The sequence below is a fragment of the Xiphophorus couchianus genome, chromosome 3 (assembly GCF_001444195.1).
Source record: "Xiphophorus couchianus chromosome 3, X_couchianus-1.0, whole genome shotgun sequence".
In the NCBI taxonomy this organism is placed as follows: domain Eukaryota; kingdom Metazoa; phylum Chordata; class Actinopteri; order Cyprinodontiformes; family Poeciliidae; genus Xiphophorus; species Xiphophorus couchianus.
This window is the reverse complement of record NC_040230.1, coordinates 2,168,163-2,184,028: the sequence shown is the minus strand read 5'-3', so window position 1 is coordinate 2,184,028 and position 15,866 is coordinate 2,168,163. Positions and strand designations below refer to the sequence as shown.

The 15,866-nt window shown below is 40.0% G+C and overlaps 1 protein-coding gene across 2 annotated transcripts in view; it reads left to right on the top strand.

Annotated features, from left to right (window-relative positions):
* Positions 1 to 4,985: 4,985 nt before the first annotated feature.
* Positions 4,986 to 15,866, top strand: part of LOC114142322 (lamin-A-like) — a 39,585-nt gene continuing 28,704 nt past the window's right edge. The window contains exons 1-2 of one of the 2 annotated variants that reach the window (XM_028013548.1): positions 4,986 to 5,112; positions 10,651 to 11,015. In XM_028013548.1, coding sequence (XP_027869349.1) covers positions 10,687 to 11,015 — 329 coding nt within the window. In that variant the 5' untranslated portion in view covers positions 4,986 to 5,112; positions 10,651 to 10,686. Of the gene's footprint in view, positions 5,113 to 8,721; positions 8,918 to 10,650; positions 11,016 to 15,866 lie in introns of those variants that run through there. The other variant, XM_028013547.1, reaches the window with a different exon arrangement.

The window sequence follows — 15,866 nt, the reverse complement described above, 5'->3', positions numbered from 1 at the left end:
GAAATAAGACAAGTGGACTAGAAAATAGACCAAAACTACTTGGTAAGATTTTATGCTTTTACAGTGTAAAAGAAATAACTTTGAATTGAAATAAATATCTTAATTAATCTGAAATCTCATGATCCCCCAGGCTGAAGACTCTGATGTAGAGTCAGAACATATGAGATATATTTATTATTTTGATGACCAGGTGAGATATTTGATGATCTTCCACCTGCTGGAGCCGATGAGCAGGAAACGTCCAGCAGGATGTTGTGATCAGGAGAGCTGCTGTCATAATGAGTCAGGTGGGATGACTTCATGGCTTTTTACGGGTATTAGGTCATCTCTTCCCCTCACTTTCTCTGTTTCCACCCCCTCCTCTCTCTCTCCCTCCCGTCCGCCATGTGTAATCACACTGATGCCGAACAGCTATGGTGACACCCCCAGTGATGATGAGTAAGGCTCACCTCACCGCTTGCTGCTCGAATGGGGGGATGATCTCACAGACTCCAAAGATCCCACTTTCCCTCCTAAAACTCAACCTGGAGCACCTGAGCAGCGACAGAAATGAAGCTTTTATGTCTGTGTGTTTAATTCACATTGAGATTGTTAATATTTTATGAATAAAAAAATCTGCAAAAACAAAAGAAAGCCCTCCTGGGAACGCTGGTGTCGTCCCGTTTCTTATCAAAGGAAATGTAAAAATGTGACTTTACATCATCAGCTGGAATTACATCAGCTGTGAAAAAGCAAAAAGTAACGATTTTGTGTTTGATAAATTTAAGGTTTGGATAATATGGAAGAAACATTAATACTTTCCAGACGTTTTCTCTCTATTTTCTGAAAAAGATAAAGATCTGAATTTGTAGAAAATTGCTCAAACAAGCAGAAATCTCTTCACACTAATTGCATAAAAGACAGATGTCATCTATGATGTCAGCTTCTGGCTCATCCAGCCTTGAGCTGAAGATTTTATCAATCAGCATTTTGCTCTTTTACAGGCGAAATATTATTCTTAAAAACTCATTTGTAACCAAAACTTGAATAAAAACGAGGAAGTGAGAATATTGTTGCATATTCATCTGCTTAGTTTCTCAGTTTTCTTTTAAAAAATGGCAAAAGTTTCAGCTGATCTGGATGTTTTGTACTAATAAGAACAATAAATGTCCGATGAAACATGTGATATAAGAAATTACCAAACACAACATATGACTCGGCCATTTGATTCAAGAAACCATCTCGGAAAAATAAACTTGTGTAAATCATTGTAATAAGTTAGAATCTGGAGAAATTTGGGTAAAAATGTAGAAACATATTTGAGGTTATGAACATTATTGTTCATTATTGAAAATAAACTATAAAAGCTTTTCTGACCTTTGCTGTTGGGGCTTTTAAATGATTGTGTTAGAGAGGATAAATCACAATTAACCTGTCAGCTTTTATATTTGCCTTCATTTTATCCAAATGTCATAAATTATTCTGATTTTTGGACAAACTCCATCCATCCATATTTCAAATCAATGTTTCTGTGATCATTTCAGGGCAGAAATCAGGGCTGATGATACAAATTCAGTTTTTAAATTCTGACTTTATTTGCTGTGGGAAGGAAATCTTAACAGCAGCCTGGAAAACTGTGGAAACGTAATGCCTCAGGCAGCAACAGCAGGAACTTTGGCCCACTCTGTTTAACAAGAACAAAGTCCAGACTTTGACTAGGTCACTCTAAAAGTTTCTATTTTTGAGCCGTTCTCCTGGATTTTCAGGTACTGAAGCACACTGCTCTGTCGTTCTTATTGTTGACCTCTGACCTCAGCTGAAGCGGTGAGGCCTACAAAGCTTTACATGGTATTTTTGGAAATAAAAAACAAACTCTGTTCTGGGACGGCTTTAGATCAGGGATGATGTGTGGCGATCCTTCAGCCTACTTCATCCTGTCAGATAAGTTCTGTCTTTTGGTATTCACTCAGATTATGTTTCATCTTAAAAGTGTGGGGGGAAAAACACGAACAGTGGGAGTCTGTATGTTCACAAATTAGTTTTAAATTCAAACTAAATTCAATTTAACCTGGAAGCTCGAGTCTAAAATAATATGAATATGAGAAAAACGTGAAAACATGGAGGAAGTCTGTTAAATTTACATTTCCTCCAGAGTTTTCTCTTTGATTTGCTGTAAAACTTTCAGTAAGGAGTTAAACCAGTTTAGTTCATAAAAGTTTAGATAAAATATTCGACACGTTGGACATGAAAACTTTGAACTGCTCTGATTCTGACTGAACAAACAGGTCAAGTTATTTACTTTTTTTGACGAAAATGTCTTTGCCATGAAAATCAAACATTTTGAAATCCAAAATAATGCCACCTAAAGTGACATGATTATAATTTTAAACAACAACAACATCAGTCATTTCAGGTGGCAAATTTGAGTTAAAATAATTCAGTTTCCTGATAGTTTAATGATTATTAAATATGTTCATGATAATAGTCATGGTGGACCAAAAACATGATCTTTATTTCCTTTATTTCCTTTATTTCCTTTCCTGTGTCGCAGCGTCTCCACCGAGGTGAAGGAAGGCCGTCCTCCCTCCATGGTTTGGACCAGGAACTTTTAAAATGAGCCGGAAACATAATACCATTATTTTTTAAAGACTTTCTGCAGCTTTATGATGGAGCCGTCTGGAGGAAGCAGGAAGAGCTCAGACTGTCTTGGATGCGGTTCAGATAAAATGATGCAAGACGCAGATCAACGGCGGTTTTCTTTTTTTCCTCTCGTGTAGATTACTTCAGTGAATAAATGTTTCCTCTGTGGCTGTTTTACTTTAAAAATTACAGATTTAATTCAGTGTTTGGAATATTTTACCCTTTAAATATGCTGTGATTGTTGTCTGAAGCACAAGCTTATGCAATAGTTTCTTAGCAGCACAGACGCCGGGCCGTTCCCATCCTGCAGGCAGAGTTTGGGATCCGGGGATCCACTCAGCCTTTTGTTTCCCAGATTGTGACCCAGAGTCCTGCTGGATCATTCATGAACATCAGGAGCCTAAACAAACCATTTGCAGCTCTGCAGCATCAGTCATGTAAAATTCATGCTCGGCGGTTACATAATGATGAGCTCGTCCAGGAAGCCCGAGCGGCTTCACTCCGGTTCAGTTTTATTTGTGTTTGCTGTTTGTGTTTGGACTGAAGAATTAAACTGTCTGCGTTGCTCAGCCGGACCATCCGTACCGGGCCGTAATGGCACTCATGCTGCTTTTGTTGCCTTGAGGAACGGTGGCTTGATGGCTCAGTGGCGGCCGCTTTAATTAAATTATCAATTCATGTGAAACCCGGAGCAGGTCAGTGAATCAATCATTGCCAAAGTGGGGTTTGTGCAGCGAGAGGGGCCCCTGGGGCCCCTGGGGCCCTAAGGGTGTCCTGAGTGAACATGATGATGCTGTTATTTATGCTCATTTAAACAATGTTCAAATATAGGATAGAAAACAGAGGAGGAGTAAGTTTATGATAAAAAAACTTTGATATCAATCTCAGAAATTTTCTAGAAACAAATTTGGAAATTTCTGAGTTTCAGAAGTTGAAAATTTTTATGTTTGGAAACTTTATGAGTTTCAAAAGTTCACAATATTTGCGTGATATGTTTTTAAAAATTTTGATTTTTCAAAAGATTTTGAGAAAATCTAAAATTTCAGAGATTAATCTAAAAATTTCTGACCCTAATTTTTGACTGTTGAATATCAACATTTTTCAAGTTTGTTCTAAAAAAATTCTAAGATTAATCTAATATTTTCAGGTTTTTTTCTTGCAGGTTTAGAATTTATTTTTTTTACTTATGAAGCTCAGAAGTTTCCAAAGTTTTCAGATTAGCCTCAAAATGTTAGTTTTTTGCCACACTTTTTAAGCTTTTTATTGCATTGTCCCCTTTATGAAATAAATAAAATTCACGAGTCCCGTTTACAGACTGACGGCAAACAGATGAGACCAAACATTAGCTTTTTGATTAATATGCAAAACATTAAATCTGGAGGACAAAATAAGACTGCACATCTTTTACTTCTATTCTTTACTAAATGTTTGTTTATCCAAATCCACGAAGGTCTGAAAACATTTTAATGTCTGTCAGATGGTTTTATCCTCAGACTTCCCATCCTGGACCTGATTCTGCAGGTTTGCGTCATGGAACTGAGCACAACAGGCTTTTTAGGTTTTACCAATGAGTTTCCATGTTGAGTCAATGAGCAAACAGAAGAGATTGACGTGTTGTTTTATCCTCATTAAGGCTGACAACAAGCTTAATGCATGGAACCAGACTTTTTATTTTAAAATAATAAAATAAAATGATATAAATTATTTTAATAGCAATAAAACTATTGCTATTTAAAGAAGCAATAAAACTAGCATTTTGTGCAAAAGCTCTGTTTTTAATTTCTAGAGGGATGTTTACCTTTTTTCTACCTCTAAAATCTGCTGGCATGTTCCACTGTTCATGAGACAATGAGGAAAACCTCAGAGTGAAGGCATTTTCTAAAAGCGAAAGAATTAAAAATAGGCACAGAACTTGATCTCCGATATCAGCTGAAAACCTGGCATGAAATCAGTTTAAGGTGACGCGTTTCTCAGATTTGTTTGTGTTTCTCGGAGGTATCTGATCATTTTATGAGCTGTAAATAAGAATGAAACTCTTAATTTCACCAATTTTCTAATTTATTAAAATGTTCTGCTCTGAAAATATATTTATTATAAAGAAAAACCTAAAAATAATAATATTTTAATCTTGAATTTAGCGGAGTCCAAGTTAAAGAGGTTTAAAAGTTCCTATCAGAATCAAGTAGTTTAAATGTTGTGATTTAATACTGCTTCACTTCCATGCTCTGCTAATAGCTGCCGCCAGAGGGCGCCCGCGGGTGTCAGCGTAATTAGCAGAGATTGGCAGCCCAATCAGCAGAGCAGATCTGCAGGTGGTGGAGGTCTGGACACGGCTCGGTTCGGTTCGGCTCGGCTCGGCAGCTCTCATTTAGGTTCAAAGACACCCTTCAGAGAGGAGATAAAGCGATGATTAAGCGGGTTGTCGACATTTTGAAAGGTCAGCGCAGACCGTGAACAGCAGAGGCGTGTTGGAAACAGCTGCAAAGATAGAAGGTAAGGCGAGATGCTCAACAACGCGCTGGTTTTCTCATGAAAGTTCCCCCCTTTGTTCCTCCCTGTGTCCATTTATTAAAGTGGGCAGACAGACAGTGAGTTGAGTCAGTTCATGAACTTAGTGACCCATGCTGTGGAAAAGGGGAAAAAAGTTTTCATGCAGCGATTCAGCCGCTGGGTGGCGCTTTGTTTGTTACTGAATTACTTCAGAGCAGCTAGTGTAGCAGCAGGGGGCGCCAGAGAGGCGCAAACTGGGAGGTTGAAGATGATTGATGAAGAAAGCAGCTTAGTTTGCAACACTGTAAAGTAGATTTTATTAAAACACAGTCAGTAAAACAAAGTCTGTAAACCCTAAACAGTGAATATCTGGGTACATTAATGGTTTAACCAGCAGTTTCCGTTTCTCTGGATGTCTGACCTCAGAGTGAGAGATCAGTTTCCTTTCAGTTTCTGTGGATGTTGAAGCCTGGATTAAGAAAGTCTGATGCAATTTTGGCCTCAGATGCTGATTATTTTTCACATTTTGAATCAATTTAGTGCTTTAAATGTTGGATTTACCTCTTCTGCATTCCAGCAGGTTCTTCAGAGATCAGCTACTGATCTATTTATTTAATTCAAGTGTGTTGAAGCGGAAAAACGCATTAAAAAAGAGATTAGAGATTAATCACAGATGTGTTTTAGAAAAAACGTGGACATTTCTGAGCTGTAAAAGATTTCAATCTTGTTTGCATTTATTTGTTTTTACTAGAAAAATCTTAATAAATAGAAACTTTATTTCAGACACAACCGTCCAACAACAAGATTAGTTTTTATTATAGTAGTAGTTCTGTTTTGTTTCTGTTTTTGTCGTCTTTTTTTATACTTTGGTTAACTTTTAGGTGCAGAATACAAAAAGTATTGTGATTGTGTTTTATAAATACTCACCAAAAAATTCAAGTTTTCAGAAAATGTATCGAATTATTGCTGAACAACCAACTGACTGGCGTTTCCTCCCAGGTTTTGCTGCCGCCATTTTGCTTTTTGTAAGTGGAGCGCCATAATTCACTGGCGTAAACCGCCTGAATGGAAGAAAAAATAATCAATTTCACGTCAGTTTTAAAGGCTAATAAATGCATTCATAAACATGAAAACAAATTATATCTATAATTTTAGTATGTTTCAGTTTTATAAATGGACAATATAGTTCCAGTTATAGTTTTACTGCTAACGGAAATGTTTTCTGAATTTTTTGTCATTTTTGTTTTTCTGGTTAACTATAATAACCTTGGTGGTCAGATGTGTGCCGGTTTCTCCAGATGGAGACGATGAGGCACGCTGGAGGAAAAACTTGCGGTTCCAGAAATCGGACTGAAGGAGAAAAGGCTCCAGGTCCAGATGAGTCAGTGCATCTGAATGTGGGCAGTTTGTCACGAGAGTTTCCTCAGACTCCCACTGGAGAGCCGCTTCCTGTCATCGGATCAGAGATGATCCTGGCCGTTTGTTTGCATCTTTGACTCTATCAGTGATCTGACCTGCCCCGTTTTATCATTTGCATTGGAAACTAAAGACACAAAGAAACATTTGTTTGATGTTGAGCCACATTCTGGATTTCTGGATGACTAACATCCACGAGTAACGAGCTGTGACGGAGAAAAGGCACTGACTGCTCATAAATGTAGATTGTTTCTTGGGAACTGACTTGAGTTGTGAATATTTAACTTGTAAACTGAATGAGTGCAGGCTGGGCCGGATTGAAAGAGCAACATTCGTTGGTTCTGCAGTTCCTCGGGTTTGAAACAGGATGGAAGTTGATCTGAAAACGTTTTACTTTCCTTTTGAGGCTGAAATTCTTTTGCTTCCAAATTCCTTTTTCTTGGAAGAGATGGAAGTCACTGAGAAACCCAACGGGTTTGTCTTTGGTTTTCCTGCTTTCATTGTTTACCATGAAGAGAAGGTGGCAGCAGGAAGAGGATCCACAGCTAACATGGACATCTAAAGAGTCGGTCAGGTTGAGTCTTTGGTTCAGAACAAGAACCGCATGTCTGCTGTTGACCATTCCTGGCAGCTTGGATTTACTGTTCAGGACCAAAGTGAAGCAGTTGTTCATACAGTGGTGGAATAAATCCTGAAATCATCCGCTGATTATTTTTAGGGAACTTTTTAATGTGAATGGAACGAGTTCAGAAAAGGAATAGCAAGCGATCTCTTCTAAAGCTTTAACACTAAGTAAACACTAATATTAGGGACGCATCGATTTATCGGCGCCGATTTCCTTCATTCAGGGGGAGATTATCAGTCAGTACTTAAATGTGAAGTTGATCTTATCTCCCTCTGCAAATGTCTTAAAATCAGCTACTGTCCTCTTCTGCTCTACTGTTGGCCCCGCCCACCAGGTCATGTCTGCATGTTTGCAGTTAATAGTCGCCCCATTGTTACAAACTCAACGACTTTCATTCTATACTTAACAACATTTCTGACAAAAAAAAGTTGATATCGGCCAACATCGGATTTGGCAGCTCAGACTTTTTAAAGATCAGGGATCAGCCAGTAAACTGCAATCGGTGCATCATTATTTATTATCTTTGGAGCAAAAGAGGAACGATTTAGAGTCAACTCACAGCTTCAGTTATTACAGCTGGAAACAAGAAATCAGGATGAAATCTGGGTGTAGTGATGAACTCTGACCTGAACCTTCAGATCCAAATAAAGACGGTTACAAAGTCGGCCTTCTATCAGCTGAAGTTCCAGGATTACAGGACTTAAAAAAAACAAAATCAAGAGAAACTCATCCATTTTTATCTTTAGTCACTGATCCAGAATGCTGCTGCTGGAGTTCTGACTAAAACTGCCTGAATGTGCTACACAAACAAACTTTAGAAGTTTTTGTTTGGTGAAAAATAAACTAGATCTAAAGATTGGCAGATTTTTTTCTTAAGAAGCTCCTTTTGGCTGCCTGCCTGGTGCTTTCAGCGGTAAGGTCTTGGTGTGGGCAGGAGGCGTGAGCAGCTCCTAACTGGGACTTGTTACTGGGAGGCCGACGCGGCACCAGGCCGGGATACTCCCCATGCCCAAACCGAGCCACCGTCTGGCCTCATGCGCACACTTTTCCATGGTGAGGAGGAAAATAAAAACGTCTGTTTCTCCCTGCATCCCAACCTGATTGGACCTGTGACTCCATTAACTCCACCCCGGAGAAATAAATATAAGAGCGGGGTCAGTTTGTGTCAGATGTTTTAGGCTTTCAGGGTGAGTTATGGGATTTATTTAGCCGTTTCTAAGGATTATTTCCCTTCAGGTTTGGACTTCAGGTTATTTTCCTGCCAGATTTCAGCTCTGACTGGTTGATTCGTTGTGTTTGAGTGAAGTTTCTCCTCCTAAAAAGCTGTTTTGTCTTTTTTTTTTCCTTCAGCTGCAGGATTTTTCTGTTTTTTCCTGCGTGTTGAGGGTTGTTTCTGCACATTTCCCTCTCCCTCCAGCTGCTCGGTTTCAGTGTCGCTGCGTTTTATTGACAGACCGCTCGGTCCGGCCGCTGAGGTCAGCCTGAGCGAAATGAGAAGGGAAGCGGTAGGAGGGAGACGGAGCCGGCTCCTGGCTCCTCCTCGTGGCCTCCCCTCCCCCGCCTCCTCTCCTGCTCCAGCAGTAGGTAGAGGCGCTGCGGCGAAGGCAGGCAGGCAGTTCAGGGCTCGAGCCAAAGGCGCACACACACCCACCAGAGCAGGACCGCGTCCTTCAGCCGATCCTTCCCTCACCGCAGCAGAACAACTTCCACAAAGCCTTCCCTGTTTTTCCCTCCGCCGTCTGCAGGGAGGACGTTCTCACCGCTACGGTAAGATCCTCACGTGTTTCTGTGACTCCCTGTTTTCTGACGGGTTTCATTTGGACTCGGTTATTCCTGAAAGGCTCGGCGCGTGAGTTCGCTGCTGTGGGCGTGTTCGGGCGTTCCTCCCACATGGACGTTTAGGAGACGCTGTGACGGCGGTGATGGGGTGCATAGCGAAGTTTGCCGTTCCCGCCCACTCTCTCTGGAGAATCAAACATTCACCAAATCTTCCCTGGTCCTGCACTATTAACGGTGGAGATGACGGCTGATAAAAAACCCTTTATTACGTTTGACTGGCGAATCTCTGCAGAGTCGAAGCTTCAAAGGCTTTACTTTAGTTTCTGTTTATACTGGGTACGATGGTGAACCAGCACCATTGTAGATGGAAAGAAAAATGAGTAGATTTATGCAAATAAATCTACTTTCTTCTTCTGTCTGAAGTGACACTGATACGTTTTTGTTCCTGGGAGTTTCTGTCGAGCAGAGAGAATAACTAACACTGTTTAGACATCCAGAAACTGTACATGTTGACTCAGATTCTCCAGCTGCAGCCCGTTCTGAGTCCTGCTGCCCTTTTCTGGGCATCCTGCCGTTCTGTTTATCAGATGACTCAGCGCTCGAATTGTTTTATATCTGGAAATGTTGCAACAAATTTTACTCAAAAGAAAACGTTTTGTCCGGATCTCCGGAGAGACGAAGCAATTAGCAGCTTTTTCTCTTTAATTCAAAACTCAGGAAAGGAAACGGGGGAGAGATGTTTTAATTTTGCGCTGCCTGCTTGCAACTTTCACTGCAGAAACACAAGATCTGTGGGTTAGTTTTGTCTTATTTTATTTGTATTAAGATGTTAAGAAACTACACTAAAATACTACACAGTTTGTAATTAAATGAAGGTGAAATTCATCAGTTTCACCTTCATTTAATTAGTTTATTTGAGAAGACCAATGCATACAAACAGAACAGAAACGACCATGTAACTGATGTGTTTATATCTGCAGTTAATCACAACTGCAGTCTGAGTTAAACATTTCTATACAATTTATATAAATCTCCTGAAATATTCAGTAAACACACTAAAGGTTTCCACGAGACATTTCTTCCACTTAGCAGCAGTAAAATAAAACGCAGCTAAAATTAACAACATTATTAATAAACAGTTAAAAATATATACAAAACATGGCAGAGTTATTCATGAAACACTGCATGTGATTAAGTTGGTCTAAAATGTAAAAATACATTTTAATATAAATGCAGAACTGATCTTATAGTTACAGAAAGTAACAGAAAAATGGGCCGAGCTGATTGTTGCTATGGTAACCACCAACCATCAACAACAGTGCTTGATACACCAGTAAAGGTCTGGAGAAACAACTTGATTAAACAAAATGAATTCAAAGAGTGAATGAAGAGACTTTGACAAACTTCATGTCTATAATGGAGTTAAAATAAAACCTTGAACTCTGGGTCCGGTTGAAGTGAACTCTGGTTCGGTATGAATTCAAACCGAACCAGAGTTCACTTCAACCGGACCCAGACTGAGGTTGGTAGGTGGACCAGATCTCTCAGAATGTGATTGACACCAAACAAACCGGACCTTCCAGACAAACGGACTGGAGTTTGATTAAAGCAGTTTAAACGGCGCTGGTGTGAACGCTTTTTAGAGAATCCAGTTCTGATGATCCGCTAGTGGCTCTGTAACCGTTTTGCCTCACATTAACTCGCCCTCTCTTTCCCCACAGCCAGCCCCCCATCTGCGCCTCTGACCATCACTCGCCATGGAAACCCCAAGCCAGAAACGCCGCAGCGCCGTCTCCCCGACCCGCATCACCCGGCTGCAGGAGAAGGAGGAGCTGTGCAACCTGAACGACCGGCTGGCGGTCTACATCGACAAGGTGCGCTCCCTGGAGTCCGAGAACGCCTCGCTGCGGCTGCGCATCTCCGAGTCGGAGTCGGAGGTCACGCGCGACCTGTCCGGCATCAAGACAGCGTACGAGACGGAGCTGGCCGACGCCCGCAAGACGCTGGACATGGTGGCCAAGGAGCGGGCGCGGCTGCAGCTGGAGCTGAGCAAGATCCGGGAGGAGCACAAGGAGCTGAAAGCCAGGTAGGAGCGGCGGGTTTCCAGACTTCAACCAATTAATCACATGATTAATCAAACTGAGAGCAATCATTTCCGTCTGCATGCTTCTTTTTGAGGATTCTGCCCTTTAATGTTATCGAAAAGCTACCATTTGAAAAAAAACCCAAAACATTTGACACACAGAACAAAGTAATTCAATTTCAGTTTTTTAAATTTTACATACTGGCAATTATTGCCTGTTTTCTGTCCGTTTGACGGGTAATTTTGTTTACAAAGACGTCATGATCTATTTTATCTGGTTTGTTTATATATTTTGTATATTTAAAATGTCTTCCAGTTCCAGTATTAGATGTTCTTTGGAAATTAATATGTATTTATCTTTCAGAAGATACATTATTATGCCATTATTATATTAGTTGCAAAATGCAGTTACAATATTATCGTTTATCACAATAATTTCAGTGACAGTTTATCATCCAGTAAAATGTGTTGTTCCCAGTCCGACACCAGTCACTGATTATGTAACTCCAGACTGAGTTTAACTGGCTGTAACGAAGCGGCTCTGCGCCGCACTGCAGGGGAGCTGAGAATCTTTGTTTCTGAAATATTTGCTTTGTGGTGCTGCACAAAGTGATTAATTGATAAAAATGGGTGTTTAGGGCGACTGTTTCTGATTTCATGGTGTTGTTTAACGTTTCTTTCCATCTGTTGCTCATCAGCAAACGCAGCCCATCCCTCTGACGCTCGTTTCATGTTCAGTTTTTTTTTCTGTTGAATCTGAATCTTTGTCCTTTATGAAAACATCTTTGTTTCAAAAAATATTGTACACACATGATTTCAGAAAAGCTTTTATCCACATGAACAAATCGGCCCTTGATGTTTGTTTTAAACATTTAGTGACATACTTGTAGGATGTGTCTGTCTTTGCTAGCACATAAAAGCTACATTAGCTAAGCTAATTTTGCTAGTTCAGCTGTAAGTACTTCAGTATATTTCACTGATGTGTATCTTAGTAAAATACTCAAACATTGTAATTGAGTAACAGTTGTATTGTACTTGTGTTGGTTAATGTAACAGTACAGGTACATTACATTGTTTAATTTATTATATAATAATGTATTGTTATGCAACGTTCTCTCGTTCGATAGGGATGAGCTAGTTATAAGCTTCTAGCTTGTTTATTGTGGTCATAGCAACTACCATGACAGTTAGCTACGGTCCCTACCAAGATGGCGGTCAGCTACAAAGACACATGAGAGCTGTGTGTTGATACTGATTGTTGCGACAAGTTGTTTTTTCTCGGCCAGTCCTCAGACTCCGTCTGAGTGTTTCTCTGGAACTTTGGCTCCAGATCTGCATGAATAAATCTGATGGTTGCATTTTCACTGCGAGGCTCTTTCTGCCTGCGGCTCACACCCCGTGCTCTGAACTAACGCGGTGGTGCAACAGCATACCTCTGTAGCAGGAATGCTGCAGGGAGCCAGACCTGATACAGGCTCTCCGGATGACATTCCCGCTTGCTGAGTCTGTGTGAATCGTTAGCCAACAAGCCTCAGGCCTGTGCTGTGTTGGAGGGACACACCTCTCCACACACTGCCCCACCTTTCCCTCTCTAACTGCCTTGTTGAGGCTCAGTTCCTGTCATCATGCAGGGATAAATGCAGCTTTTTAGTTTTAGCTTGGTATTAAAGTGCTGCCTTTTTCCCATCAGAGTGGTTCTGGTTCTGATTTAGACCCAGTGTCTGAAACATTCCAGCAGCCAGATCTTTCCCTCCAGCGTGGAAAAACTGCTGCTGCCGAAAAACAAAAGTCTCTTGTTCTCTTCAGGGGCTGAAACATTGTAAAGGGTTCAGGAACTTCAAGTTAAGGAAATCCTGATGAAGAGAAGAACGTACATCACAAAATAAGACTTAACATTCGGATTGGACTCCTAGTATCAGTTTTATTAAATAAAATTCTGAAACGATGCTTGTATGTGTGCTGCAGCTGCTGCATAATTTTGTTGTAATTTTGCCAGTTATTAGCCAGTGATTATTATGGGATGTGTAGCTTTATGCTCATGTTGCCTTGTAGCTTCATCATAACATAAATGTTTCTCCAACTTAACGCAGATCAGAACAAAATAAACTAACCTCAGTTTGGCACTGCTAAGCTAGCTGCTACATTACTGAAACACTTCCTGCTGAAGATATCAAAGTAAAAGCACTTCCTGTTTCATTCAGAGATTATTTTACACTTTTTCTCCACTTTGTCTCGTTCATTATTCCGTTAAATTGAAACATTTTTACTATGAAGAAAAGAAGAAAAAAGGTTTTAAAATGGTTTCCCAATATTAAAACATTTCCAGTTCAGAAGTTCAAACCAGATTCAGTGAGATTATGAAGACAGGGATTAACGGATGTTAAACTCAGACATCATCTAAATAAACTGTTTTTAATCTCTTAGGTTTCTTGGAGCATCAGTGCTTATTTATAATTTAAATGCTAAATTAAAAACAAGTTAGTGCATAAAGAGGTAATTATTCCATGTTCCTGTTGTAATTTTTTCCTAAAAGTAACCAGTATTTGTGTGCATTGTGCCTGCGGTGACCTAGCTGTTTATTTCAGACTTTACTCTGAATTTAGGTGAATAAATGTTTCGTTTTATGCTTCTTGACTTTTATCTCCTGCTCCATCAGGAGCGTTATCATCCTGTTAGCACTGCATCGCTAAAGCTGCATCTCTGCAGACTCAAACCTTAAACCATCCAGGCCTTACAGCTGATGTTCTCCTTACCTTAGAGTAGCTGGAGCTTCATTTATGGTTTTATGTTGTTCTGTTTTGTATCTAAATAAGAAATGGAAGGTTGTGGATTTGTGATGCAGCTACTGATTTAACAAAACAAAAATAACCTGAACTTTATTGACTGTAGTGGGTTTTTCAGACCCAGAGAAAGTGAAACTACTACAGGTTTCCTATTTGCACCCCTCATGAATCCACAGCATCTCATTTTTGCAGCATTTCCTCATTTCATACATATTTTAAACAGGTCTGTGACATATCTGTGTGTGTTGGTGAAAGCAGATCAGGGACGGATCTGGAGGTTTTCAGTTATTTCCTGTGTCAGTGATTTGAACATTTCAAAGCTTTTGTTTCAAACAGGTTGAGTTTGGCTGAGAGCATCACACCGTTTCTCTACCTGGAGAGTAAAACTGCATCATTCAGCCTCTCAACATCAAACCCTTTCAAAAGCTTTTTCTAATTATGAAATGGTTCAGTTTCTGTTTCTGCTTTAAAAGATGCAGAGCAGCTAGAGGAGTTTATCACTGAGCTCTCCACCATTTCTGCGGGAAATGGATCTTTATGACGTCTCTTTGTCCTGCAGCGGCTGCTCATTGTGTTGGGTTTTCATCGTATCCATGGTGACTTTGTCCTGAAGTCGGCCTGGATTTACGACGCCGTAGATCGGTGGGAAAAAAGTAAATTTGTGTCAAAGAATTTAAATTTTCAGATGGTCAGAAATTTAAAAAAAAACTGACATTTTTGAGCTCAAAAAGTTGAAAATGTGCAAAGAAATTTTAGATTTTTGTTTTTTAGATTAATTTTAGAAATTTTGTAGAAAAAATGTAGAAATTTTTCAGATGAGTTGAAAATTTGTGAGAAAATCTTTTGGATTTTAATCTGAGAAATTTGGAAATTTCCAAGGTTTTTTTTTTTCTACAAAATTTCTGACTTACTTTTCTTGCAAATTTACAACTTTGAGCTCAGAGATTTATCGTGTTCTTTCTGGAAATTTTCTGAGATCTTCAAATTTGAGTTGGTTATTTTTGATCTTAGAAATTTGCACTTTTTTTTTCCGAAAATATTTTTGCGCTCCAAAAGTTTAAAAATGTCTGGCACATTTTAGACATTTCGAGCTCAGATTTTCCATTCTTTCTAAAAAATGTCAGATCTGAAAACTTTTTGAGTTTAAGGGTTTTGCTTGTAAATTTTTAACTTTGAGCTCAGAAATGTTGTAGTTTTGTTTTTTTTTCCCCTGAAATTTTTGAGCGCAAATTGTCAAACGTGCACGTTATTTTTATTTTTTAAATAGTATTAATGTTAAAATTTCTGGGCTTTTTTCCCCAGAATTTCCATGTTTTTGTTATTTTTTTGTTTTATTTCTGAGATAAATCGTTAAATTTCTGAGACCTTTGGTGGAAACGTACTCTTCTTTTTGCCTGAGCCGTCGTATTGGCTGCTGCTGACGGATTAGTCTCAGTGTTGAGAGAGCAGCGTTCAGCCTCTGTTGTGATTCTGATGCTGTTTTTCAGAGGAAGCCGATCTTCTGACGCCTGTGTGGTGAAACGCCTCTCTCTGCTGCTTTTAGCCGGCCTGTTTTTTTGTTTGGTTGCCATGGTGCCGTGACGCGGCGGTGACTCAGAGGTTTTTTTTGAGGCCTGTGGAATGGGCCGAGTGGTCTCGTGTGATGGGAAGTGACTGAATGGGGTTCCTGCTCGCTTCTGTCCTCGTTTCCCTCTGAATGCGACGCAACAGGTGAAGCGCTGAGTCCGGTCCAGCTGAAGGGACACACCTGTTCAGCCTGAAGGCTGCGCTCACACACACAGCTTTGTTTGGCTAACTGTAGCACATTTCGCCTTCCCGCAGGGAGAACCTCAAGCTGTCTGCTTGGACTGCCAGACATTCCCCTGCAGCTCCGGCTGCTTTCATAAAGGATTTAAAAACGGTTGGAAAGTGAAATATGCAGAAGCAGGTAGAGGGTGGAGGCTGCAGCTCCTTCTGCTGGGTTCGGCTGAGAAACGTCTCAGAAAACCTCTGAAACATTTAGCCCCGAGCTGTTTGCTATTTTATGGCTGAAAAAGTGATCAAATGTTCTGAATATATTATTATTTATGAT